This window comes from Miscanthus floridulus, chromosome 12 (genome assembly GCF_019320115.1).
Source record: "Miscanthus floridulus cultivar M001 chromosome 12, ASM1932011v1, whole genome shotgun sequence".
In the NCBI taxonomy this organism is placed as follows: domain Eukaryota; kingdom Viridiplantae; phylum Streptophyta; class Magnoliopsida; order Poales; family Poaceae; genus Miscanthus; species Miscanthus floridulus.
Genome location: NC_089591.1, coordinates 70,196,725 through 70,222,604, shown reverse-complemented (window position 1 = coordinate 70,222,604; position 25,880 = coordinate 70,196,725). Strand labels below are relative to the sequence as shown.

Sequence of the window (25,880 nt, the reverse complement as noted above, 5' to 3'; positions counted from 1 at the left end):
ATTACAGCTAAAAGTGAAAATTTCATTTATTACCACTTTCTTGTACTAATAAATATATAGATAATAGAATGTTGCAACTTGTAAGCATACTTTGCGCACAACAACGTTCAGTTCTTCACAGTGGTGACATGCCTCAGAAGCATCTGAATGACTTCTGGGGATATGCTTGCAGCCTGTTGATTGAGTTGTTCAATTTTTGTTGCTGTCTCTTCCTAGACGTTTAACATTTGCACCAGAACAACAAATACATAAAACTCAGGCTCTGATGCTCTGTGATCTTGTGAACATTCGAGCATGTTGGGCTAGTGACATACCTCTGCAACCTTTCTCTGGAATTCAGCCTCCATCTGGGCACGGTATTCAGCTATTTCCCTCTCAGCCTCCTCCTTGGCTTGCCTAAGCCTTGCTGACTTAGCTGTTGAACACAGAAAACGTTACACTGCAGCCCCTCAAAACCAATCATAGTCATGGATATTATCTGCAGAAGTTGAACAGACATTTCTAGAGCAAAAGCTTTGCATTGGACCATGGTTGTCTAATCAGTGAAGGACAAGTGATATTTTTCTGACTTGGATTATGCACATTTGTACAGTCAACATGTGACTTTTCAGTGGTATGGCATGTCGTAACAAGTAAGAGCCTGTAGACTAAAGCAAATAAAAAAAAAGGCAGTACACCAAAGGCAATTCTACAAACTAGATGCTGATCTCACTATAGGCCAGAATAGAACACGTTTCTACCTAAAATGTGAATAGTGAATATCTACATGAAGATTAATCGGTAGATCAAAATACAGGATCTTATGCACAATAGCACAAGGTACTTGCTCTCGAGCACTATGCTTGATTTGTAATATTTGTGCCAAAAGTAAGATAGTATTACCAGCCCTAGCTGCATTTACAATCTGCTGAGCCTCTTGCTCTGCAGCCAACAACTGCTGAATTCCACTCTGGCGCCTGTTCGCATCCATCTTTCAGCTGCTGCGTCAAGGAATAAATTAAGAATCAACAGAACATTAGGTGAAACCAACCTGAGATCAGGGTGGACCCAGAAAAGGACATGGGCATACACATGTGCACACGATAATTTTTTGGGAAAAAAAAAGATTGAAGTTAGTAGGCACAATACATGTATGTCCGTGTAAGTACATCAGATCCAAATAGCCAGGTTTTTGTTTTTTTTAAATAAAACAAGCAGGAGAGCTACCGAATATATATATTAAAAAGGAGAAGCCTAGGCTAGGCAGTACAACATAGCAACTAAATCCCAAAGAGTCGAGCAGCAACAGCTACTAGAAAGCAACGAAGCAAAACTAACAACCATAATCAACAAAACCAACAGCCGGTTAGACCAAGACCTCAACACGTGCCACACAACACTATCGCACCACTGCTCTACACCACTATACTAGGCACTGCAGACTGCACAACCATGACCACTACAGAAGCTCCACACTACCGCCCCGCCGGTCGCCACAATGCACCACCATCATCACTGAAAGATGAAGCCATCAAATCAACATGCCATCATCACTACTTGCGCCATTGTTACTGACAACGTCCCACACCGAGCCAGCTGCTGTCATGCAGGGCTAGCCGTTGCAGACCGCTGCACGCTGTGTAATCCCCGTGCCATCGTCACCGCTTGCACTGTCAGTCGACCCTGTCCTACACCGGACCACCCCTTTCAGGCAGAGTTAGTAGCCGCAGTCCGCTGCAAGCCACCAAGGCGATACCCAAGTGCTACATCTAGCCATTACCAAGCTGACCGTGTCTTTCAAGATCCGACAACTGCAACAACAATGCACACAACCAAGGCACCATGTCATAGATATCAGCTGCGTCAAGCTTGCTGCCTCCGACTGCCCTCATAGGCCCTCCTTGGGCTAGAGCGGTCACCACAATGCGCGACCGCCCACCGCCACACCACACAAGCTGATGTGGCAATGCTCCTGCTGACCACCCCGTCCCACACCAGCCTCGAAACACTGGCGCACGGCCTCACCGTGTCGTCGCCCATCAACTGCCACAAAGGCTTTTGCACGCCATCCACTACACCTACGCCCTCCTTGCTGCTCTCCACCAATCTAACGCCCACGCCCTTGACATGGCAACCAAGCTACCGCACTGTGCAAGGTGCACCCAACAACTCCCTCGTTGCCATCCACACTTCAAAGCTCCTTCCACCACCAGTGCAGCTTCTGCTGCCACATCCCTGATGCTGAAAACACCAAGCATTGCCGCAGCCACCCACCACAGCCTCCATGCTGCCGAGCCACCACACAGCCCCCATAGTAGAGAACAGACATTTGATCCTCGGCTAAAATGGGCTCTAGTCCCGAAATTTTTTGCCCCCGGGACTAGAAATACCTTTAGTCCCGGTTGGAGGCTTCAACCGGGACTAAAGGTCCCTGCCCAACGGCTACTGCGCCAGACAGAGGTGGCAGGGACCTTTAGTCCCGGTTGGAGCCACCAACCGGGACTAAAGGTATACTTTTACTCACGGTTGGTGGATCCAACCGGGAGTAAAAGTCTACTCCCGGGCCGTGGCTGCGCCCAGGGTTGGAAAGTTACCTTTAGTCCCGGTTGGATCCACCAACCGGGACTAAATGTTCTCCCTTTATAAATTGGCCGTCTCCTTCTTCCTCCCCGAGCCCGAGCTCAGCGCATTTTGAAGCTCACTACACTAGTGTTCTTGCTTCCTCCCTCCCTTCATTGTTCCTCCATCCATTCTTCGATTCCTCCGTCGATTTCTTCGATTCCTCCGTCGATTCTTCAGTTGTAAAGGTTACCAATCTCATACTCTCATTTTTCACCATTTTCTTATGCCATTTTGTTCACTATATATATTTATGGTTCTTTATTATGGTTTTTTTTATTTGTAAGCAATTTGAGCTCAAAATCACTTCAAGCTTGCATATTTACATGAAAGAAGGTTAAAGTATATATAAATATAAACTTAGAAAATAGTTAGAAAATTATAGCAAATCCATACTAGTTGAACTTGCAGACCGTGTTCAGCTCGGCGAGCATGTTCTCTGCCGAGCGGTAACGGACGTCAAGGAGGAGCTTTGATTCTACGAGGGAGAGCGACAACGGTCGTGGAAGACCGTGTTCCCTTCCTCGTAGAATCGGAGTTCTTCCTTGACCAAGTATGGTGCCGTCCGGTGGAGAAATGCTCGCTGAGATGATCACGTAAGCAAGGTCAACTAGTATGGATGGTTATTTATTCACATGTCCCGATATCATCGCAGTAGTCTGTCAATCACCGTACCTAAACGTAGTATATATAAATAAAAACTTAGAAAATAGTTAGAAAATTATAAAAAATCCGTACTAGTTGAACTTGCGGACCGTGTTCAGCTCGGCAAGCATGTTCTCTGTCGAGCGGTAACGGACATCAAGGAGGAGCTTTGATTCTACGAGGGAGAGCGACAACGGTCGTGGGAGACCGTGTTCCCTTCCTCGTAGAATCGAAGCTCTTCCTTGACCAAGTACGGTGCCGTCCGGTGGAGAAATGCTCGCCGAGATGATCACGTAAGCAAGTTCAACTAGTACGGATGGTTATTTATTCACATGTCCCGATATCGTCGCAGTAGTCTGTCAATCACCGTACTTTTTATTTTAACTTTTTATGAAATAAAAAACTTAGAAAATAGTTAGAAAATTATAGAAAATCCGTACTAGTTGAACTAGCGGACCGTGTTCATGTTGGCGAGCATGTTCTCTGCCGAACGGTAACGAACGTCAAGGAGGAGCTTTGATTCTACGAGGGAGAGCGACAACGGTCGTGGAAGACCGTGTTCCCTTTCTCGTAGAATCAGAGCTCTTCCTTGACCAAGTACGGTGCCGTCCGGTGGAGAAATGCTCGCCGAGATGATCACGTAAGCAAGTTCAACTAGTACGGATAGTTATTTATTCACATGTCCCGATATCGTCGCAGTAGTCTGTCAATCACCGTACTTTTTATTTTAACTTTTTATGAAATGAAAAACTTAGAAAATAGTTAGAAAATTATAGAAAATCCGTACTAGTTGAACTAGCGGACCGTGTTCATTTCGGTGAGCATGTTCTCTGCGGAGCGGTAACGGACGTCAAGGAGGAGTTTTGATTCTACGAGGGAGAGCGGCAACGGTCGTGGAAGACCGTGTTCCCTTCCTCGTAGAATTGGAGCTCTTCCGTGGCCAAGTACGGTGCCGTCCGGTGGAGAATTGCTCACCGAGATGATCACGTAAGCAAGGTCAACTAGTACGGATGGTTATTTATTCACACGTCCCGATATCGTCGCAGTAGTCTGTTATGTGTGTACACTCCCATTCTTCTGTTAATTTGCGGAAATATCATGTGAATTACTTACCTGCCGCAGTAAAAGACGAGAACACAATGACCATTAAAAATATCATTATTTAGAGATCTAGATAATTTTATAGTTTCTTAATTTTATTTTTTTATAAAAGGAGAAATTTATAGTGTATTAAAAAATGAGTATAGAGAGTAGATGACAACTGTTTCCGGGTCCTCGGCCTCTCATGGGTTTCCAAAGCGACTTAGGCCAGGCCTTCCTCTCATTCCATGCGGCAAGTGTCATGATGAGACGAAGATTGTGATGGAGTACCGAGTGAAGAAGGAGGATCCCAACAAGGATCGTATCTTCTACAAGTGTCCGGATCGCAATGTGAGTTATTTTATCGTATTTAATGATTATGGTTAGTTTATACCTATTTTCATGATGGTTGTGATTAAAGTTCTAATTTTTTGTTTTAATTTCAGTGGGATGGCAGTGGACGATATTCAGGCTTCTACTGGGAGAAAGAGTATGTTGAACTCGTGCAAAAATATCTTGCACAACAGGCAGATACGGCGGCTAATGAGGCAGTGATCCAGCCGAAAAAGCCCAAATATGTTGCACAATCGGGGAAGCCTAGCAAGAGGCCATCGCCCCCGCCTACCAAGAAGCCTAGCAAGAGGCCAGCCCCTCAAACGAAGAACCAGTCCCCGCCTGCAAAGAAAGCCACCGTGAAACCAAGGGCTATTCTCAAAATAATATCTGAAGAGAAGGAAGAAGAAACTGATACATATAAAAAAGACATGTCTAGATTCTATGACAGACTTAAAATGAATCAAGAAGCAAGGAGAAATCCAGAGAAACCGTACTTCTTCGTAGCTCCAGATATTCTAAGAAAAAAGGTGACTTCTTACCAGCAACAACAGCAGGAATCTCGTAAGCCGTCCAAATCAACGTTATCGGACTATGACCGCACTCTCACCAAGTCAATTGAGGCAGCACAAAAAAAGAAGCGGGCAGGGAAATGAGTTGCCCAACTCGGACAACAAGCGCACCAATCAATCCCCCCGCTAGTTGTTGGTAATGAATATGGTTCGAATTTAGAATTAATGCATCAGGCAAACATACCTCCGGATGTCGATTTGGATCACCTTGGTGAATTTCTTGATGAGACTGGTCTCGACCTTTACCAGATGTTTGGTGATGGAAACATTGAGAGTGCGGCGGAGGTTGATATTTGGAAGAAAAAATTTGTACTAGACCAGAGTCTATACAACCCTCAAGCCTTATCTGATCTGGGGACACAAATATACCTGCTAAACAAGTGGTACATGCAGACGTCTACTAGTGAAGACTTCTGCGTTGATGTCAGAATTAGAGACGAACATTGGTTTCGTGGCGATGATGTTATGTATGTTGACTTTGCAGAATTTCATCAACTATGCCACCTGACCTCTCTGGACAAAGTTATCATTAGCTGCTATTGCCTGTAAGTAATAATTCTTTCGATCTATTATTAAACTCATCATATGTGTGTATATGCATATAAATTATCCTAACAAGTACTATATATATGCAGATTTACAATGACAGAGCTCAGAAAGGAAGGCTGCAATGAAATTGGTTTTGTTGATCCCCATATAGTATTCAAAGACCCAATTACTCCAAAGACTAATTGGAAGTCTGAGTCAGAGAGTAACCTCATGAACTTCTTAGTGAACCAACGCCATAAGAAGGATATACTCTTTCCCTATAACTTCAAGTGAGTGTTAATCATGTCGATCATATCCTTAATGGCTCATATGTTGATTCTAGTTAATTAATGAGTGTTATGCGTTATATCCTATAAACATATGCAGCAATCACTGGATATTGATAGACATCGATCTGGTGAAAAGTCACTTGATAATCTATGACTCGATGAGAAAACCACAACAAGACTACCAAGATATGATAGATATTATCCAGAGGTAATTTCGGGATCTCTAGCAACTATACATACACACAAACATGATGATTAACTATATCTGATGACGTGGCAATTTTTTTATTGGGCAGTGTTTGGAAAACCTTTATTGAGAAGCAACACATGGAAAAATGCAAAGCGCCACTGAATGTAATCTCTTTGAAAGTAAGTCCTCTGAATCGCATCATCTTTATTAATTAAACATATAGCTTTCATCGGATCACCAGATTGGATGATAAATCTTTTTCTCGTAAAGTGGTGTCTGAGGCAGGAACAGGGGAACAACTATTGTGGTTACTATGTTTGCGAGTTTATCAAGGTGCTCTCCCAAAGAACTCCTACAGAGAGACTCAAAGTATGTTAAAAATACACTATATATTCATTTAATTATTATTATTGATTGTGTTACTATGTCTTTATATATATACATGTACATATATTAATTTATTTTTCTTTAATTCAAACCTGTAGACTCGATGGTTGGAGAAAAAGGTCATATGGCAAGACCAAATCAAAGCAAGTCAAGAGTCTATAGCCGGATTTTTTAATGAGCAGGTCATCGATTCCAAGGGCGAGTTCTACTTCAACCAAACACTGCCATTGAAGCCAAGCTAGAGGATGAGAAGAAACTTGTTATGTCACAACAACTGTAATGCAATCTTTTGTAATATATGCACATGAAATAATATAATGTAAAATACACATATGCATGCATGCATGTAAATATATATATGATGTGTGTGTGTGTATATATATATATATATATATATATTTCTATGCTTGAATTGTGTGATTTAATACGTTCATTATGCTTGAACCAAAACATACTATACGTGCGTATAAATGTATAATTAGCAGCGTACAATACGACTTCGAAAACCTATTTTGAAAAGAAAACAAAAAAATGAAAAGAAAAGAAAAAAGAAAAAAACCTTTAGTCCCGGTTCGTATTACCAACCGGGACTAAAGGTGCCGGCCATCGTGGCATGTCAGGAGGCACCTTTAGTCCCGGTTGGTGTTACCCACCGGGACTAAAGGTCCTTCTTTAGTCCCGGTTCCTGACCTGGGACTAAAGGACCCCCCTTTAGTCCCGGATGCTTGCTCCCAGGTGAGGAACCGGGACTAGAGAGGGTTCCCCACCGGGAGTAAAGCTCGGTTCTCTACCATGCCACTGTGCATCCACGCGCAAACGCCACCAATGCAACACCAGCGTGCTTAGAGTATCTCCAACAACTCCTTAAAACACACTTGCCAATTCTTGGGTTATAGCAAGTTGCTAATTTGTTTGGCAAGGGGAAAAAGGATGTGTCTCCAACAAGTTGCTATTCTCACTTGGTAAAATTGAAAAAGTAGGCCTACCTTTCTCCAAAACCAGAACTGGGCCTGGACGCGACGTGACTTTTCACTTCTACCGATCGAGGCCGCGACGCTCCTCCTTCCTACGAGACGTAACTCTCGCGTGCGTGGCCGCCACCACCGCCGTTCAGCTACTCCGGCCGGCCATCCTCGACGTCATTCAGCTACTCATCGGCGACCTCCTCGACGTCATTCAGCTACTCCAGCCGGCCATCATCTCCTCCTCGACGTCGTTCAGCTACTTCGGCCGGCCATCACTTCTACCGATCGAGGCCGTCAGTTTCTGTAGCTTCTACCCGACGATCACCAAGGCAGGCATCTCCTCCTCCCTTTGAGGTCAGTAGGTCCTCTGATCGGCCATCAGTCCCTACGTTTTTTTTGATGAAAATTACTGTTGTATTCCATTGATCATTCGACAACCCTTGTGACATGGTGTTAGCCATAGACCATGCCATTGATTGTTCGCAACTCTTGTCGTTACAGGAAACATGCCTACGAAGAGATCCTGTCTTCAAAGCCAATTGGATGATTCATCATCTGATGATGATGACTCTTTCATTGCATCGGTTGCTGCAATTGTCCACACCTTTTCCAATGTCAAAAAACAACACGGTGGCTCCATCCTAGGTCATAGAGTTATTTACCATGATAGAGAAGGTGGACACGCTAGGATGTTTCAAGATTATTTGGCCGAGAATCCAACATACGGCCCGGATATATTCCGTCGAAGGTTTATGTTCTTTCACTTCAAATTGATTTGTTGTATGTTCACAAATATAATTCTAGTTGTTGAACTATTGATTTGTTTTCTTTAGGTACATGATGTCTAGGGAGCTTTTCGTACACATAATGAATGAAGTAGAAGCACATGATGATTACTTTGTGCACAAAAGGAATGGGGGCGGTGTACTTGGATTGAGTTGCTTCCAAAAGATCACTGCCGCAATGCGTATGCTCACATATGGGGTTCCAACGGATGCGACTAATGAGTACATGCGCATTGGCGAAAGTACCACACTTGAGAGCTTACGTAGGTTTGTTGCCGCAGTGGTTGAAATTTTTGGAGAAGAGTACCTCAGACATCCCAATGAGGCGGACATAGCGTGCCTACTTGCAATGGGTGAGCAAAAAGGGTTTCCCAGAATGTTAGGGTCGATTGATTGTATGCATTGGGCGTGGAAGAACTGTCCATATGACAAACAAGGTCAGTACAAGGGGCATGTGGACAAGCCCACTATCATATTGGAGGCTGTTGCTTCGGATGATCTTTGGATATGGCATGCCTTCTTCGGAATGCCTGGATCTCATAATGACATCAACGTTCTTCATAGGTCTCCTTTGTTTGATAACTTGGCGGAAGGTAGAGCTCCTGAAGTTAAGTATTCTGTTAATGGCCATGATTACACAATGGGCTACTATCTTGCAGATGGTATATACCCCTTATGGGCTACTTTGGTCAAGACAATCAATCATCCTGTGGGTAACAAGAGGCAATATTTTGCCAAAGCGCAAGAAGCAGCGAGGAAGATGGTGGAGAGAGGTTTTGGGGTTCTTCAATCTAGGTTTGACATTGTTCGAGAACCAGCTCGCATGTGGGACCCAGAGACATTGTCAATGATCATGAGGGCTTGTGTGATCATGCACAACATGATTGTGGAAGATGAAGGATTTGTCATTGATCCTAACGAGCGTTTTGAGGACGGTGGTGACAATGTCGAACCCGATCATGGCCACGCTCATCGCACACTTGAGGAATTTATTGAGGCGCACAAAAAGATCCGAGACAAGGAAACACATGTGCAGTTGAAAGAAGACCTCATCGAACACCTGTGGAACCATCATCCAGATTTATATTAGCTACATAGTACCTGGTCTTCAGAACAACAGCAGCAGGCTCATCTCTGTCCGGCAACAAACGTTTCTAGTGACTGATAAATAAGAGATGAGCTGAAACAAACAAACTTTTGTAGCTCATAATTCAACAACTCATATAATCAATAACTAAACTTCATTTTCAGCATGCCTCGCGAGAATCTTCTTCTGCATAATCTCAATCCACTCACGCTGCCTCGGGTTGAGGGAGGTTTCATCCGCTAACATAATTTCTTTTTCTTCTTTCATCAAGTCGGCTTCAGCTTTTTTTTGCTTCATTTTCGACGCGCTTCTTCTTTAGCTCTAGTGTAGCCATGAACCTGTCCTCTTTGGCCTTCTCCTTTACCTTGTCGAAAGCCTCCTTCTTTGACCACATCTTGTCCAAAGCTTCCATGCAAGCCTGACCACCTCCTCGCCTTAGATTTTCTTTTACCTGTAGACAAATTCAAGAATCAATGCTTTATTACAACAGTCCAATGCTAACCAAAAACATAAAGAAATAATATATATAATTCTTGAGCACATTAAGTCCATACCTTCTTTATCCCATCTGACCTCTTCCTTGGTGCAGTTTGTTCATCATCATCAACAGCTATGACTTGATCATTATTACTGGCTCCTTCATCCGTTGGCCTAGACACCTTTGCGGGCTTTTCTTTCTTCTTGCTTGCTGCTAGTTTCTCCTGCTCTGCAAGTTCTACCATCTTGGCTTTCCACTTGTCCTCCCCCTTCAGTATGTTCCAGCAATGATCAAGAACAAAAGTTTTCTTGTCCTTGTCTAAGTCCGTGTACATCTTTTTTGCTTCATTAAGCTGTACAGAGATATTGTCAATGTATATATATTTTAAAAAAAATGTTCAAGTAAAATGTGTATACACATATTTCATACCTTGTCTTGAATAGTTGTGCCACTTTGATTCCTACGTAGAATGGCCTCATAGCACGAACAAAACTTGTTCACTTGCAACTGGATTGTCAGCCATCTATGCATAATGGAACTCTCTGTATGAGGAACTGCAGTTTCATTGTGTTCCTCGTAGTAAGCATGAACTCTTCCCCAAAATGTGGTACGCGATTGATTGGCCCCGTTGATGGGGTCCTTGCTAACAGTCAACCATCCCAAGCAAACAACTTCATCCTCCTACCAATGAAAATTTTTGGACCTCCTTCCTCCCTTGGTACTGCGGCTTCCCTGCACTTCCTCAACACGAGTACTGTCTTGAGTGTTTGGAATGGTCATCTCGTCCAAACCAGCAATGTGAGCCCCTTCTCCATTGAGAAGAATGTTCAACAAGAAATCTCTATCTTCTCCTTCCATCCTAATCGGTCTACAAAATAATTTACAGAAAAGTATACTTCCATGAACAAGATCAGATCGAGAACAGCATACTACCAGAACAGTATACAACAATCCATGAACAGCTTGAACCCTAAACCCTAGCAACTACCAAAGCTCGGCATCAAAACCAACAGACCGGCGCCCTACCCTAGCCCTACCAGACGGCGAGAACGAATAGGTACCTGCAGGTACGACGGCCTGGCGGCTTCACGTCGTGGCGGCTTCAGGTCGAAGAGGCTTCACGTTGAAGATTTGCCGGCCTACGTTGAAGGGGATCGGTCTTTATCTTCAGCAGAGCAGCGACGGGAAGAGGAGAGGTCACCGATCTACGTTGCGGACGGAAGTGGATCGGTCTTTATCGCGCGGGAGAGGAGGGGGAAGAGTTTCGCGCGCGCGGGACGGGGGCCGGCGACGGAGAATTTTCGCGATAGCAACTCCACACTGCGCGCGTATATATCCGCGTGCGGCAACGCTGGATAGCAACTTGGGATAAATAGCAAGTTCTTTTGAGGAGTTGTTGAAGAGGGAATTTTGTGATTTTGCCAAATTTATAAGGATAGCAAGTTGTTTTAAGGAGTTGTTGGAGATGCTCTTAGTAGCACCGCGGACGCGCAACAACAGGCGCCACAACGGCCAACCATGTAGGCCGCCACGCCACCATGGTCACCAACTTGCCGCTCTCCTCAGCAATATCCTCAAGCAGTCGATGCTGCAGTGCTACGCCAACGCACGAGCCTCCTTCGTAGCTCCTGACACCCCTCACTGCCGCCCTGTCGCCGCTGGCCTCGCCATGCCTCTACCTTCGCGATTTTTTTTAATTTTAACACTTTTTAAAAACTAATTCTAAATCTAACACTCTCGGTTTTTTTTAAACTAACACTTTTGGCCACGCCTATTGCCCTAGCGACGTCAAATGCCTGTGCCGCGCCATGCATGATAGCGCGCCAATGGGCTGACGTGGTGGCGACCGGAATCGCGACCGCTGACGTAGCAGGGCCTGCCGCGCCACTGATCTTGATGTGGCAGTGCCGCGCCCTGATCCGTGGCGCGGCAGAGCCCACGATGCCTACTGTGGGACTGCAGGGCACCGCGCGGGCGATGGAGTGGGCATGCCTACTGCAGGAGCTGACACCTTTCCGCGGCGTGCACAGTGCCGCCTCAAAGAGCATCGCGTCCAACGCCAGAGGTGAGCAGTAGTGTATGGGCTAAGCCAGGGCATCGTCGGCACGTGTCTCCTGCACCGCGTGCGGCGCGCTGACGCCTGCGCAACTCCAGAAAGGGTCACGTCAGAAGGTAGTCCGTGGCAGTCCGTGGCGCGGTCAGGCGCGTGCGATGGCATGGTCAGTGCTACAGTGCACGCAGAGGCGTGGCGATGGAGTGGGCAGCAATGGGACGAGGTGGGACGGCGTGCGGGGCTAAAGCACTTGAAAGGAATAAAAAACAGTAGGCCATCGTTTCATGCTTCACGCACTGTCAATCGTGCTCGTGTCGTGCCTGTTTGATAGGAGTACTAGTAGGAGGAGTAAGTATCAGGCTATCAGCTCAGCTTGCTGTAGTCAGCGGGGCACATTTGTCAGCATAGCGGCAGGTGGCACCAGCAGCTGTGCTTTTAAGCTGCAGTTTAGCGAGCAAGCACGCCTTCTCCCGCGGCTGAGAAGACATAAATGATAAGAGAACTACTCTAATACTTTTCTTTTATAAAATTAGAGGATGTTTGGTTCTTTAGTCGCTGCTAAAATTAATGTCACATCGAATATTTAGATACTAATAAGAAGTATTAAATATAGATTAATTATAAAACTAATTACATAAATGGAGGCTAATTTCCGAGATGAATTTTTAAGGCTAATTAATCTGTCATTAGCACATATACTGTAGCACCATGTTGTTAAATCATGGGCTAATTAGGCTTAAAAGATTCGTCTCGCAAATTAGTCGCAAGTTATACAATTAGTTTCGTAATTAGTCTATATTTAATACTCTATGCATGTGTTCAAATATTCGATGTGACAGAAATTTTAGGAGGTTCTGTAGGAACCAAATAGGGCCTTATACACGTGATGCCGCAACAAATATTATGATTATATATAACATCTCAAGTTTTGCATGTATACGTAGATGTTTGCATTCTCTACCCATTTGTATTTTTGTTGCAACTTTTTGTGTAACTATGTTAGGTGCTACCTTATTTGGTGACACGGTAACACCATAGGGGCCGGTAAAGCATGATATGTTTTCGTATCCGTGCAGTGCAACGCATAGACCATTGCTCACCGTGTACTGGACAGTTGTTTTTTTACCACTCACTGGTACTAGCAAGGAGCAACAAGCAGGGAGGACGGTGGGATCAATCAACGATGGATCCCACTCTTGCCGTTCTGAGGTCTCAGTGTTCATTGTCCAGCTGCACCGCAACTAGGCTGGTGGCAGGACCTACGCGTCACAGTCAGTCAGCACTCGTACCAGGGGACTGCCTTCTGACGTGACCCTTTCTGAAGTCGCGCAGGCATCAGCGCGCCGCACGCAGTGCAGGAGACACGTGCCGACGATGCCCTGGCTCAGCCCATACGCTACTGCTCACCTCTGGCGTTGGACGCGATGCTCTCTGAGGCGGCACTGTGCATGCTGCGGAAAGGTGTCAGCTCCTGCAGAGTAGGCGTGCCCACTCCATCGCCCACGCAGTGCCCTGCAGTCTCACAGTGGGCGTCGTGGGGTCTGTCGCGCCACCGATCTTGGCACGGCACTGCCGCGCCAAGATCAGTGGCGCGGCAGGCCCTGCCACATCAGCGATCAGCTATTTCGGTCGTCGCCACGTCAGCCCGTTGCCGCGCCACCATGCATGGCGCGGCACAGGCATTTGGCCGCGCCAGGGCAATAGGCGCAGCCAAAAGTGTTAGTTTTAAAAAACGACGGTGTTAGATTTAGAATTAGTTTTCAAAAAGTGTTAAAATTAAAAAAAAATCACCTTCACAGGGGGCCCAACCGGCCGGATCCGAACGCCGGCCCACCAGATTCGCCCTCCCCTGGTGTAGATCCGGGTCGTCACGAGCCGCTGCCGCCCACACGCAGATCGCCACCACCACGCCGGACGAAGCTCCGTCACCACTGCACGACGAACCGAACACCGCGGTACCACCCAAAGCGCGCCCACACGCCGCCCCCTCCGAGTTGAGCATAGCGCGCAGGCCGTTGCGTGCGGCCGCCGTTGCCTTGCCGGTTGCCGCCCGCGAAGGTTGCCGATCTGACAAAACAAGAGGGACGGAGAAAGTGGGGATGGGATTTGCCCTGTCGCCGCTGTCATTGCAGCTGCACGGACCCCCTGCGGCGTGCTCGGGAGACGGCAAGACGGAAGAGGGGTGAGGAGCTGGAGTTGGCGGCGCCGGATCGGGAGCCGCCCGTGTCGCCTGAGAGCGTGCGACGCGGCGGCAAGAAGTAACACGAATCGAATAGGCATGGTTTGGGTGCACGGTTTCGCGCAGCGAGAAAGGGAGAGAAGGGGTGGGCATACCTAGTGGGTGCTCGTCGCTGGCGAAGGGCCCGACGATTGACGAAGACCTAGGTAGATGGCGCAGGGATGCGGCGGTGGGCGTACAGTCGTCGGGTGGTCGCCACTCGTCGGCACTAGAAAGAAACAGGAGGTTTTCACTGTGTGCCATTATAAAAGTTAATAATTACATACAAGCCACAATAAAAATTAAGATCTCACATGTGCCACGGCTCTGAACTCTTTTACCTTTCATGTCACTTCCGTTAAATTTAGCCTTAACGGTGTCAAATCGTGGGGGTGAAAAATAAAAAATACTCTTAGATCTAAATACGCAATTAATTTTTTAGCATGTTAATGACCTCAAATGAAAAAACTCAAAACTAAAAAGTCGAAGATCTCGACAATATCTATAATTTTTATAAAAAATATCTTTCATTTAATTATGTAAAAAAATAATTTAATATGATTAATATGTCTTAGAAAAATCATATTTTTTATACAGAATCAAATAAAAATAATTTTTATATAAATATTGTAGATCTCAATAAGATCTATAACTTTCTAGTTTTGAGTTTTTTCATTTGAGGTTGTTAAGATACTCAAAAAAATTAATTACTTATTTAAATCTAAGGGTATTTTTGACTTCCTACGCCCGTAGTTTGACACCGCTAATATTAAATCTGATAGAAGTGACGTGTAAGGCAAAAGAGTTTAGAGCAGTTATATCTGTGAGAACTTAATTTTTTTATGGCTTATGAGTAATTACCAACTTTTATAATGGCACTCAATTAAAAGCCTCGAGAAAGAGAGGACGTGCGGTCGCGCGCAAGCTGGGGTGAACGGGAGAAGAAAAGCCAGGCTAGGCAGTCCCGTCGAGGTTCGTTAAGGGGGTGATTGGTTGTACGCTAGGAGATCATCCTGAGCCCCATCCCAGCACCATTCGATGCATTTGGCCGTGTTTGGATGCCTGCCTCGTATTTTTTTTCTGCTCCGTCTCATTCATCTTCACTCCTCCGTTCCACATGGATCCGTCTTCTCGATTCCCATTTCCCTCGCGATGCAGGACGACGCGATGCACCCATGATACAGAGACCCATATGTTATACACTCAAAACTCTTATCCATGTATGCAACCAAACAAGATCACATCTCGTACTGGACCAACACAAAGACAACCAAACATAACTGGGTGTACGATTTGAACATGCATCTCACTATCCTGAACCGGCTCTCCATCCCGACTCTCCATCACCAAAGCAACCAATCACCCCCTAAGGTCACGTAACAGTGAATTTGCCTGCTCTGGTTGATATCCTGATGATCAGACGTTGGAAAGATCGTCCGCGACTCTGCCTGAAGCCATGAGCCCATGAACCATATCTTGGCCCCGTTCGCTTGGAGAAATTTATAAGAGGAAAAAAAAATACTATTTTGGATGAAAAAAGAAGCGGATCAAGTCAGATTTAAGGGCACGCGAACAGGCCCTTCTCTAAATAGATGCGTTCAGAGCTGTGACCTTATTTTGTTTTTGCTCTCTGATTCTTTTTTTTCTTGTCTACCAGTGAACTAAATATACGATTTGCCTTTTCATGCACAAGAAATAGCAGTCGATGCACCAATATTTTTTTTTCCATGAACCGGACTTTGTGAAGTAGCCAATTGGACCTATTCAGTACCGGTGGATGTGGATCACATAAAACTTGCTCCAACTCTATTGGCCCCGTTCGGCTTACCTTATATTCGGCTTATTCAATTTCTTTTTTAGTTGGAACAGTATTTTTCTCTTACAATAATTCAGCCAGAACAACGTTTTCAGTCAGTTTCAGCCAAAATTCTGCCGGTCGAACAGGACCATTTCCTCTACCATTCCCATTGGGAATTGCAATAAAAAATAGAAATGTAATGGATGCATCAAAAAGCATCCCGTTCTTGGTCACTCTCCGCAATTGGAAATATACAGTGAGAACTGAACGGCAAAAGAATCAGAAACTGATAGAGTAATGGTTATGACTTGGAGACGAGCAATTCATCGTACTCAGAACCAATAGAAACCATCTTATCTAGAAAATCGAACCAAATTACAACGGACCGAAATCAGAACCAATATAAACAGTTAGCCAAGTGTAACACCTCAGGCCTGGCACACGGCATAGGCCCACTCTATCGAGGGGTGGGCCCTACCTACATAGCAACTCGCTTGCGCTTTCGTCATCGCTTCACGCAAAATGGTTAACTGAAGGTTACTACGTGTCCTTGATCTGTCTATTTAAAATGGTTCAGCGAACTCAGAACTCACGATACACTACTAAACTTTGCAGCTACAGTACCATAATCCGGTCCGGCCCAACTTGGCCCAATGGGCTAGGTCTCACATCATATCGGGTTCATAAACACATGCTCCCTAATAGGCCTACTTCCCAGCAAAAGCTCGGCCCATCAGACAACGTTGCGAACGACGCGCAACTCCTGGGCCGACACAGATACCTAACAACAGGTCGGAAGAGCGATCCAGTCTCCGACCAGAAGGCCTGCCCAGGGAGGGGCGACGCTCGCTTCCGACTACGACCCGCTTCTCCGACAGGAAGGCCTGGCCAAGGAGGGGCGACGCTCGCTTCCGACTCCGACCCGCTTCTCCAATCGAAAGTACACCGAACCTCTGACTACAGCTCTTTCTCCGACCGGCACGGTTGGAGCCTGACTAGGAACGACCGAACGAGGACGCCCGCTCGGTAAGGGACCTAAGAATCAAGCGGAGCAGATAAGACGAGGCGCTCAAGTCAACCACAATACCGAGGACTATGTCCTGCACACCTGTAGGACGGTACTGTCAGACCATGTCAGAAGGGTGCTCTGCAACCTTCCAGACATGTCGGAACACGAACAATGTTGTAGACAGCCGACATTTGCCCTACAGTATGGTGGGCGTCGACATTTGCCATACCAGACGAACACGATGGAGCCTACCACATGCATCTAGACATCAACAGTATTGTGGGTGCCGATAAACCGTCTTGTACCCGACGACGTGGACAACAAGACTATGTAGCACACACTCTCTTTCTCTCTCACTTATAAGGCCATCCCCTTTATCTATAAAGGGGATGCGCCCTCTCCCAAACGGGGACAACGGACAAAAGACGAGACAGAGAAACAACAGACGGATTATTCTGACTCACTCTCTGCTAGCTTTAGACATTCTAAAGCTATATAGAGCATATGTTCCAATACTTAGCGCACGTAGGAGTTCCCGTCACTCTTGGCTCTTCAGTCCAAAGTCCGACCAGACCTCTGACACCTCACATCTTATTTTCACTCGTTTGTAACCCCACAGCAAACTTCGAGCACCTGGGCTCAGGAATAAAGTCACCGACCGACTCAAACTGGACGTAGGGCATGTTGCCTGAACCAGTATAAACCATATGTCATTGAGTGTTAGACCACATCCGATCACAACGTACGGTAAAACGACAAATATTATCTTGTTGGACACTTTTCACTTTTCACACCGACACATCACTTAAAGAGGTCGGGATAAGCTTTGCGTAGATCTTTTTTCTTTTTCCCATGTTGCTTCTCGAACTGAGTGGTTCTTCCATTGCACCTTGCAGACATGTTAAATAGACCTACACCTGCTAATTAACTCTCTTAGCATTTTTGTCCTCACTTCACGTAAAATATTCGAACCGAAGTTAATTCCCTCCAAGCCTAAGTTGGTTCAGTCTCGTTCCGGTATGGACTAAGCCGTATGCAGTGTCCCGCTGCTACAGTACCGACCAATGGGCTGGGTCTCACACCAAGAAACGGGATAACCTTTCTCATATCAGAGCTACATATACATAACAGTGAAACACCCACACGCTACTTGTCAACTTTAGGTGTCGGTGTCCTATTAACATGAAGACTGAAACTTGTTGTAAGTTCATGAAACAACCGGAAGTGAATGTGGAGCGGCAATAAGCAAGTAATAAGACCTACAGCCACCCTGCCTTTCCATGTCCTAAACGGCGTCGTGGTCTACTGCCCGCCGTCACCCCTGCCATGCCCCGCTGCCACCAATGCATCTTCTTGCCCCGCACCCGGCTGGCCTTCCTCCTCAGTTTCATGCCTGCCGGTGCCCTCCGCTTGCCCTTCAAGTGCCGCTGCACCGCGTCAAATAGCGCGTGCATGTTCCCGCCACCGCCGCGCCTCTTCTCCGGCACGCCTACCACCGTCCGGCTCCAAGCGTTCTTATCTTTCCCTTTCGCGCGGTGGAACATGCTCGTAAAGTACTGCCACGGCGAGTTGAAGTGGCCTGCGCCGCGGACGACACTCCTGGACGAGGGGCCTGACTCATGGCCGCCCCCGAGGTGGTGGTGGTGGTGGTGATGGTCGTGGCGGTGATGGAACACCGTGGCGATTTTGTCCTTGAGCATCCGCAGCCGCGCCACCCGCTTCTCCAGGATTTCCTGCCGACGTCGCCTCCTCATTGAGCGCGACACCTCAGGTGCGTACACCGGCGGCGCAATGCCCCGTGTCATCACCGGTGGCGAGTAGTAGTAGGGATTAGCAAAAGGACGCGGCGCCGGCGACGCCATCGGGCTCGTGGAGGCAGACAGGCTGGCGGCGCCCGATGAGCTTCTGCTGCCGCTGGACATGCTGCTGCTGGACATGTCCGCGCTGGAAACATCGCTGCCTTGTTGCCTCCCGCGCGAAGTCCTCCTTTCTTCTGCTGCAGATCGGTGTAGGGAGCCCTCATTGAGAAGATTGTTGCTTGGTCTGATACGGTTCTGTATGGTTGCCATCGTGTTGCTCGAGGAAGAGCGTTCCGGCGTAGCCACGCCGCGTTCGGCGTGCTCCACACCATGACGCGACGTCATGCTCAGGGACAACCCAGAGTCCATCCTCTCGAAGAGATGCACCGAGGAGGAGCTCTCGGTTTCGACGTACCGCGGGGTGGCGCGGCCATGCAGCCTTGACGACGGCCCCAGAGACAGCTCTCGTGACACGGAACGCCAGCTGCTGCGTTCCGGCGACCATTGGTCACCACGGCCGGAGCTGCGACGGATGCTGTCCCGGCAATCGGCAAGCCGAGTACCTCCAGTCACCGTGCCATGTCTCGACGTTCCAGCTGCGGGGAAACGGTGGAGGCTGAGGCTGGAGTGCCGCTGCTCTTGGCTTGGACGGTGCCGTGCCGGCAATGCGGTTCTTGACGAGTGCTTGGAGGCGAGGCGAGCAAGGGGATGCTCTTCCGCTGCATGGCGATGGCCGTCGACGTGGAGGCCAGATCGGCTTGACACTGTAGAATGTTGCAGGTTTAGCCGGCGCGGTCGCTCAATGTCCAGGAGGCTGGGTCTGGGTGATGTTACCGGCCTCACACGCGGATCGGCATGCCGTGTCCGGCAGTCTGATCGCGTGGAGAGCTTTCTCTCTAGCGCAGGGGACACTAGAGAACCTGACAGCATCTGCAGAAAGGCAAATTTTCAGATTTGATTAGCATTGGCATTTGACCAGAAAATAGGGCTCTGAAGGTGTGGCCGTCTGTAATTAATAATGGCACACAAAACAAACAGGTTACCTTTGCCTGCCTCCGGACAGCCTCCTGGGTAGCATCTTCCAGTATCTTCATCAGAAGATCCCTGGATGCCTCATCTAACTGCACAAAAGTAAGAATAAAACAAATTAAACTTGCGATTGTTTACATTAAATTTGCAAACATATTTCTCTACCACAGAAAAACTTTAGGGCCCGTTCGGTTGGAGATGAATGTGGCCAGGAATCATTCCAGTTAATAAAAGCTTGTATAAATTAACTATCAATCCTGGCTGGAATTTTTCTCGGTAGCCATTCCGTGTGGAACGAACGGGCCTTTAGACTTTGATCTCACAAAATAAACATTGAAATTGGTTCGCTTTGCTTCAATTTTGCTCCATTCTTGCAGTTAGATATATCGAAAGTAGAAATATTGCTTCGGGTTAGGGTTTACCATGCCTAAATTTAGTTTCTACTAAAAAAAGCTATCTTTGACTTTTCTTACTTCTCACAAGTGACAAGACACAACAGCGAAGCCATGAAAAAATTGTTACATTTTCATCTGCCGGACCCTTGTGAAGCAGCATGTATAGCCTCGTAAGCGCCTGCAGATCAGACAAAATTTGCTCCATCTCCGCTTCTTCTGGCAATCCCATTTCAAAATTAGAGTTAGAATATGAAATGGATAACTAAACTAATTGTCACACAGACATGTGTCTTTCTCCCCCTTTCGCCACAAGGAGAAATGCCGGGAGGGATGGAAAGACAGCGAAGAACAAAGATTGGTTCAGCAACTAACTGTTGTTAATAAATGATGAACTCGGCGACGCTGTTTGATCCGTTTTCTTTGGAGACGTCAAACCAAGAGAAAACGGAATCACCGAATCAGAAGCAGTACTAAGAGCCTGCAAAATGTTGTGCGTTAGGTTAGGTACTCCATAAAAAAATTGCTGAGAAGGTGACGCGGTTTACAAGTAATGGCACGGTAACAAATTACCTTTGCCTGTTTCAGGAGAGCCTGGCGGGTAGCACCATCAAGCAACTTCTTCAGAAGGGCCCTGGACGTCTCATCTAACTGCACAAATATTAAACGTGCCATCATACATGCTTCAAAATTGCAAACATATTTCTCTACCACCACACACAGAAAAAAGGAACTATGACATCAGAATCGCAGCTTCCCTCTTAATCAAATACACGCTCCGAGCTCGTTCGCGGGAAAAAAAAACCCATCAAAATCGCAGCGCTTCCTTTTGAGTCAATTTTGCCTAATCCTTGCAGTTAGATCTTTTGTTCTGCTGATACATCTGGACAGAGTTTTCTAATTAAAGAACGAGATTTGTTTTTTACTTGTTCTCACCCTTTGAAGCAGCCCGTATAGCTTCTTGAGCGCATTCAAATCAGACAACACTTTCTCCATCCCTGTTGCTTCTGGCACTCCATCTGAAAATTACAGTAAGAAATTGTAGATTAAGCCCATCGTCTCCCATTCCCCAAAAGGAAAAAAAAAAGTAGAGACAGCAAAGACAGTAAATAACAAGACTCGAGCGGAAACTTACCGTCGCTGTTGCAAGACGAGGATACCGACTTCGGTGTTTTATCCATCCTCCTTGTTGTAGAAACACGAAACCAAGAGAAATGGAAATAGAAATCAGATTCCGTGTGGTAAGGAACTTTGAAAAGGTTGCTGCGGTAAGAATGCAGAACAATGGCGTGCGGTTCCTCCTCCACTTTGTTAGTTTGCACGACGAAGTGACCAAGGGGAAGGGGCTTCTTTTTTTTCTTCTCTCTCTCTCTCTCTCTCTCTTTTTTTTTTGAGAAAACAGGGGAAGGGACCGTATACCCTGGGCCTTGCTTACATAGACCAAGAAGCCCAATTAGTCAACTTGGAAATATGTGTGGGCCCAAACCCACTACGATCAGAAAGAAAAAAGAAAGCTGCTTTTAAAAAAAAATGAAGAAAGCTGCTGAGGCTTGCTTGATGCTCCCCCTTCCAGCGGTGAGGACTCCCAAGTTTGATCCTGAAGCAGGTGTTTGTCAGACAAGAGGTAAGGAAGGAATCCAGGATTTATTCTAGGGGCTGAACTGCTGAAGGAGCAAGGAAAGCAGTAGCGCTAGCGCCGGCAGGAAGGGAGATAAACACAGGCTGCACAGGACAGAGACGCCATTAGCCAGTCCCCAGCAACAGCCTTCTGATTCTGCCCTTCCCTGCAAGCGAAGCGACTTCTTCGTCAGACACCAGAAAAGCTATTCCGCCACATCGATATTGCTACCACCGTAGGCGCTCCCTCTCTTATCCCACTCGTCGTGTGGTTGCCTCCGATCCTCCCAGGCCGCCATTAATCCAGATCGAGAGAGCCAACGATGTCGTCGTCCTCGTCCAAGTCTAACTTCTTCGGTCGCGCGTGGGACAGAGCACGTGGTAACCACGTTTCCCTGCCCTGCACGCGCACCTCTCGCCATCGCCATTTCTGCAACCTCGTGTTATATTGGTCTCTCTGCTCCGCTCTGCTCATGAGAAAGTTCATCCATCTGCGTTCGCTTGCAGGCAAGACTGATGTCGAAAGAATTTGCAAGAGAGTCTTCGAGGACCTGGCGGACAAGAACACGGGGCTCCTGGACATCAACTCCCTTCACGTCGCCACCCTCATGGTTTACAAGTGAGATTGCCGTTGCTTAAGTAATCGCTTCACTTCAGTGTTGGATCGCTAATCTGTCTGTGCTGACTGCGCTTCCCCGTTTTCACCAGTTCGATCAACAAGCAGTTAGTCGGCCCTCACAAGGACCCTCCCTGCCTGAACACCATCGCCGAGAAAATGAAGGTATGGTTCCAAGTTTCGCTGTGCCTATGCGACGTACCTTTCGCTGGCCGGAAAGCCTCTCCCCGGCGGGCGGCGAGGGGGGGGGGGGGGGGGGGCGGGGGGCGGGGGGCGGGGCGAGATTGCGAGGGAAAGAACGGGTTTTTTTTTTCCCTAGGGAAGGAAGAACCGGCAGTTACCTGCCGTCGCTGTGGGCGTCGGTGAGGGAGTGGCGCACACGGTCCTCGAGAGCGGGCAGCGCAGGAGAGGCGCGCGGCTCGAGAGCGGGCGGCGCAGGGGAGGCGCGCGGCCCGGCGGAGGAGCGAGAGGGCGGCGGCTCGAGAGCGAGCGGCGCAGGGAGGCGCGCGGCCTGACGGAGGAGTGAGGGGGCGGCTGCTCGCAGGGGCGTGCCCAGGATTTGGAACTGGGTATTCAAAATAGGAACAAAAAAAAATGGCAACCTACAACTAGTATTTGACATGTATAATAGTATAATACCACATAGACGTAACTGGTTAATAGATAGGAAATATATAACACATAATTGACCATGATTTCATATATTCATAGAAAGCCCTCAAATCTGTAGCACCACCCTTTGGCCCTGTTCGGCTTTGCTGAATCTTGACTAAAATTGACTAAAAAACACTTGTTTTGGACTGAAATATTGTGAGAGAAAAATACTGTTTCGGCTGAAAAAAGAAGCCGAACAAGTTGGGGTAAGCCGAACGAGTCCTTTTTCTCTTCATGTTTGAGGGAATTATAGTACTCCCTCCATACTAAAAAAATCATTTTGAATAAGATTTAGGTCAAACATTGGGAATATAAATCATGAATAACTTTTAAGTTGTTGAGTTTGGAAATATGAAAACGATATGTATAGATTTATCTTGAAAAATACTTTCACAAAAAATTTACATATAACACTTTTTGAATAAATATCTTTATAAAAATAAGTAGTCAAAGTTATACTTTGAAGACCGTATAGCTGTTTAAAACAACTTTAATTTTTAGTATGGAGGGAGTATTATACAGAGGCACTGACTTAGACAGTCAAGACTCCCCTCTTCCTAGTTTACAAGTGATTAATAAATTGCAATCCACAATGTATGAATGAGATTATGGGAAGCCAGTAGACCAAATTTTAACTTACAAATTGACTTCAGAAGCCTCAATCGGTCAATCCAAAAAGCTTCATGCCATGTGCGGCTGTGCTGTGCATCCCCATGGTGCCAATGTGCACACCGGGTCACAGCCTCACCGGCCTGCCGTCCACAAGGGCGCGAGCGCCACGCCGAAGCACCCTCGCCGACCGCTGGGGCGCTAGAGTCACGAGTTCGCCGCCCACCGCGCCAGGATTTGGAGTTGTTGGGGAAGATGAGAGACGGGAAGAGAAAAGAAACGGCGCTCGAGCGCGATTGCGCGACTGGCTGCCTGGCTGATGCCGATGCGCCTGTTCGCTCGCTAACTGGTGGGGAGGAAATTGGGCCATCAACCGCTGGGCCTTATTGGGCCGTCGGGTTGGGAGAGAGAGAAACAGGAGAGAATGCATGTTTCATCCTTGAGTTCATTTTTGGGCCTTGCTGGGCCGTCCGGGTAGTGAAAGAGATCAGCCCATCAAAAACTAACTAATCCATCGCTTGCTCTCCGCCAAAAAAACACAACTAAGACGGTATGGGCATCCAAAGCCTAGAGGTCTTGTTCGGCTGACCTCGAACCCGCTTGATCCGTTTCTTTTTTTATTTGAGATAGTATTTTTTTTCTCACAAAATTTTAACATAAACAGTGTTTTCAGCCATGAATAGCATTTTTGTGTCGACCGAACGAGGCCAAAATGTGTACCAAGAGACTTAAAATCAGTCTCCAATAGAGTACCTATACGAGAAACCTATTTTAGGTTGCCTGATAGGCACAACCCAAATATGGACATCTCTCTCCTAAAACCCTATTTGCAGAAAGGATTCTCTTTTGGGTCTTGTTATTGCAGAAGATGCCAAATAATTATTGAACCTTTTGCCTGTAACGCCTACTCAAAGGATGAATTGATCTTGTATTTTGGGTATTGTTTTTTTTTTAAGATAGGCTAATCATCGCTTGTTCACTCTGGCCGCAACTGCAGGCGTACCGCGACAAGAAAGCGATACTGTTCACGGAGTTCCAGGAGCTGATCCTCGAGTGGGTGCACAAGGACCTGCGGCTGGTGCTCGCGAACAAGGCCGCCGTCGCGATCCTGGGCGCGCCGCTGCTCGCCGTGACGGCCAAGAACGCCGCCAGGCAGGTGCCGAGGATAAGCGACGCCGTGGAGCAGGTGCCCACGCCGCTGCTCGCCACCGTCTTCTCCGTCGGGCTCATGCTCCTGCAGGACGTCCGGCTGGGCAAGCAGAGGGAGTGAACCGATCACCGGAATCGCCTCAAGGCGCTGGAGGTTTCGCTTTCACTGGCTCTCACGGATATCAGCATATGGTCCCCATTATATTGCTCTGCTGCTGTGTGGTGATAGGATCAAAGTCTGACAGAGAACGATGTATTAACTAAATTATTACAGGCGATTGGCGTCTGAATGGCACGTATACAAAAATGATTGTGATGGCGTTTGTTCCAGTGCAAAGTGTTCTCGGAAAATATGATTTGAAGCGCTGGTGCATATCTGCCCACTAGTAGTCTACTACATAGCGTGAAGCATTGGAGCTATCGTGGTAGCAATTTAAGCAATGCCATCCTGCGCGGAGAGTTGGCTCTGAGCTTCTCTTTTTTCCTCTGAAAAAAAGTAGCGCTAGCTACAGTTCTGCCGATCAATTAAGGGCGTGTTTAGATGGATGAGGACTGACAGCTAGTTCTATTTTAGCTCTTATAAGCAGACTAGTGAACTAACAACTAGTCCATGACTAATGGACTAACAATTAGTCTACATGTTTAAATATTTAGGGACTAAAAATTAGTTAACTAATTGTTAGTGCTATGGATCCAAACAGGACCTAACAACAGGAAACGGTACCACAAAATCCAACAAGGCTAGGATGGGCAAAGTACAGTTATGAATCAAAGAAAAACGATTTTGTTATATGACACCTGGGTTTTGGCTTCTAGCTAGTATCCACATGTATGTGAATTTTGTTTTCTTCACTCAAACTCTCGTCTCCAGTTCTAGCAAAGATTGACCTTCCTCTCCTCCGTAAGTTTGGTTTCAAAGAGAAGGCAGTGTTAGAATGTATATGCGATGTGCGTGTGTATATGGTAGACCCGAGCCTAATATAGCCAGTCGGCCCCTGT

General features: G+C 46.9%; 4 protein-coding genes and 1 pseudogene across 9 annotated transcripts; 2 read left to right on the top strand and 3 right to left on the bottom strand.

The window, feature by feature from the left end:
- Positions 1-107: 107 nt before the first annotated feature.
- On the bottom strand, positions 108-998 carry LOC136496082 (V-type proton ATPase subunit G1-like). Its single transcript, XM_066491802.1, has 3 exons — positions 883-998; positions 315-415; positions 108-212 (listed from the first exon to the last, which is right to left on the bottom strand). Exons 1-3 carry the CDS (start codon positions 968-970, stop codon positions 108-110), a joined length of 294 nt encoding a protein of 97 aa, XP_066347899.1. The 5' UTR covers positions 971-998.
- Positions 999-8,094: 7,096 nt separating this feature from the next.
- Positions 8,095-9,463, top strand: LOC136497294 (protein ALP1-like). The gene is made up of 2 exons (XM_066493092.1): positions 8,095-8,336; positions 8,422-9,463. Exons 1-2 carry the CDS (start codon positions 8,095-8,097, stop codon positions 9,461-9,463), a joined length of 1,284 nt encoding a protein of 427 aa, XP_066349189.1.
- Positions 9,464-9,607: 144 nt separating this feature from the next.
- On the bottom strand, positions 9,608-10,796 carry LOC136496081 (glutathione S-transferase T3-like; annotated as a pseudogene).
- A 7,319-nt stretch (positions 10,797-18,115) lies between these two features.
- LOC136497290 (uncharacterized) lies at positions 18,116-24,011 on the bottom strand. 5 transcript variants are annotated; one of them, XM_066493086.1, is made up of 8 exons: positions 23,764-24,011; positions 21,372-21,421; positions 21,173-21,255; positions 20,810-20,887; positions 20,612-20,717; positions 20,367-20,455; positions 19,859-19,936; positions 18,116-19,745 (listed from the first exon to the last, which is right to left on the bottom strand). In XM_066493086.1, the coding sequence occupies exons 2-8, from the start codon at positions 21,415-21,417 to the stop codon at positions 18,276-18,278; spliced, it is 1,950 nt and encodes a 649-aa protein (XP_066349183.1). In that variant the 5' UTR covers positions 21,418-21,421; positions 23,764-24,011; the 3' UTR covers positions 18,116-18,275. The 5 variants fall into 5 exon arrangements, with proteins under 5 accessions (XP_066349183.1, XP_066349185.1, XP_066349184.1 ...); XM_066493088.1 differs by having other exon boundaries at positions 20,367-20,452; XM_066493087.1 differs by having other exon boundaries at positions 21,372-21,418.
- On the top strand, positions 21,514-25,184 carry LOC136497304 (uncharacterized). Of its 2 annotated transcripts, XM_066493101.1 has the most exons (4): positions 21,520-22,234; positions 22,361-22,472; positions 22,562-22,634; positions 24,730-25,184. In XM_066493101.1, the coding sequence occupies exons 1-4, from the start codon at positions 22,177-22,179 to the stop codon at positions 25,000-25,002; spliced, it is 516 nt and encodes a 171-aa protein (XP_066349198.1). In that variant the 5' UTR covers positions 21,520-22,176; the 3' UTR covers positions 25,003-25,184. The 2 variants fall into 2 exon arrangements, with proteins under 2 accessions (XP_066349197.1, XP_066349198.1); XM_066493100.1 differs by having other exon boundaries at positions 21,514-22,472.
- The last annotated feature ends 696 nt before the right edge of the window (positions 25,185-25,880 follow it).

Bases quoted from the DNA above. Each gene is read 5' to 3' on its own strand.
- LOC136496082 (XM_066491802.1), bottom strand. From the start codon at position 970: ATGGATGCGAACAGGCGCCAGAGTGGAATTCAGCAGTTGTTGGCTGCA. The intron at 416-882 runs GTAATACTATCT...TGTGTTCAACAG, and splicing joins TGTAAATGCAGCTAGGGCTG to CTAAGTCAGCAAGGCTTAGG. The intron at 213-314 runs GTATGTCACTAG...TTAAACGTCTAG, and splicing joins TCCAGAGAAAGGTTGCAGAG to GAAGAGACAGCAACAAAAAT.
- LOC136497294 (XM_066493092.1), top strand. From the start codon at position 8,095: ATGCCTACGAAGAGATCCTGTCTTCAAAGCCAATTGGATGATTCATCA. The intron at 8,337-8,421 runs GTTTATGTTCTT...TGTTTTCTTTAG, and splicing joins CCGGATATATTCCGTCGAAG to GTACATGATGTCTAGGGAGC.
- LOC136497290 (XM_066493086.1), bottom strand. From the start codon at position 21,417: ATGGATAAAACACCGAAGTCGGTATCCTCGTCTTGCAACAGCGACG. The intron at 20,888-21,172 runs GTGAGAACAAGT...ATATTTGTGCAG, and splicing joins TATACGGGCTGCTTCAAAGG to TTAGATGAGACGTCCAGGGC. The intron at 19,746-19,858 runs GTAACCTGTTTG...GCCTTTCTGCAG, and splicing joins CTGTCCGGAGGCAGGCAAAG to ATGCTGTCAGGTTCTCTAGT.
- LOC136497304 (XM_066493100.1), top strand. From the start codon at position 22,177: ATGTCGTCGTCCTCGTCCAAGTCTAACTTCTTCGGTCGCGCGTGGGAC. The intron at 22,473-22,561 runs GTGAGATTGCCG...CGTTTTCACCAG, and splicing joins GCCACCCTCATGGTTTACAA to TTCGATCAACAAGCAGTTAG. The intron at 22,635-24,729 runs GTATGGTTCCAA...CCGCAACTGCAG, and splicing joins CCATCGCCGAGAAAATGAAG to GCGTACCGCGACAAGAAAGC.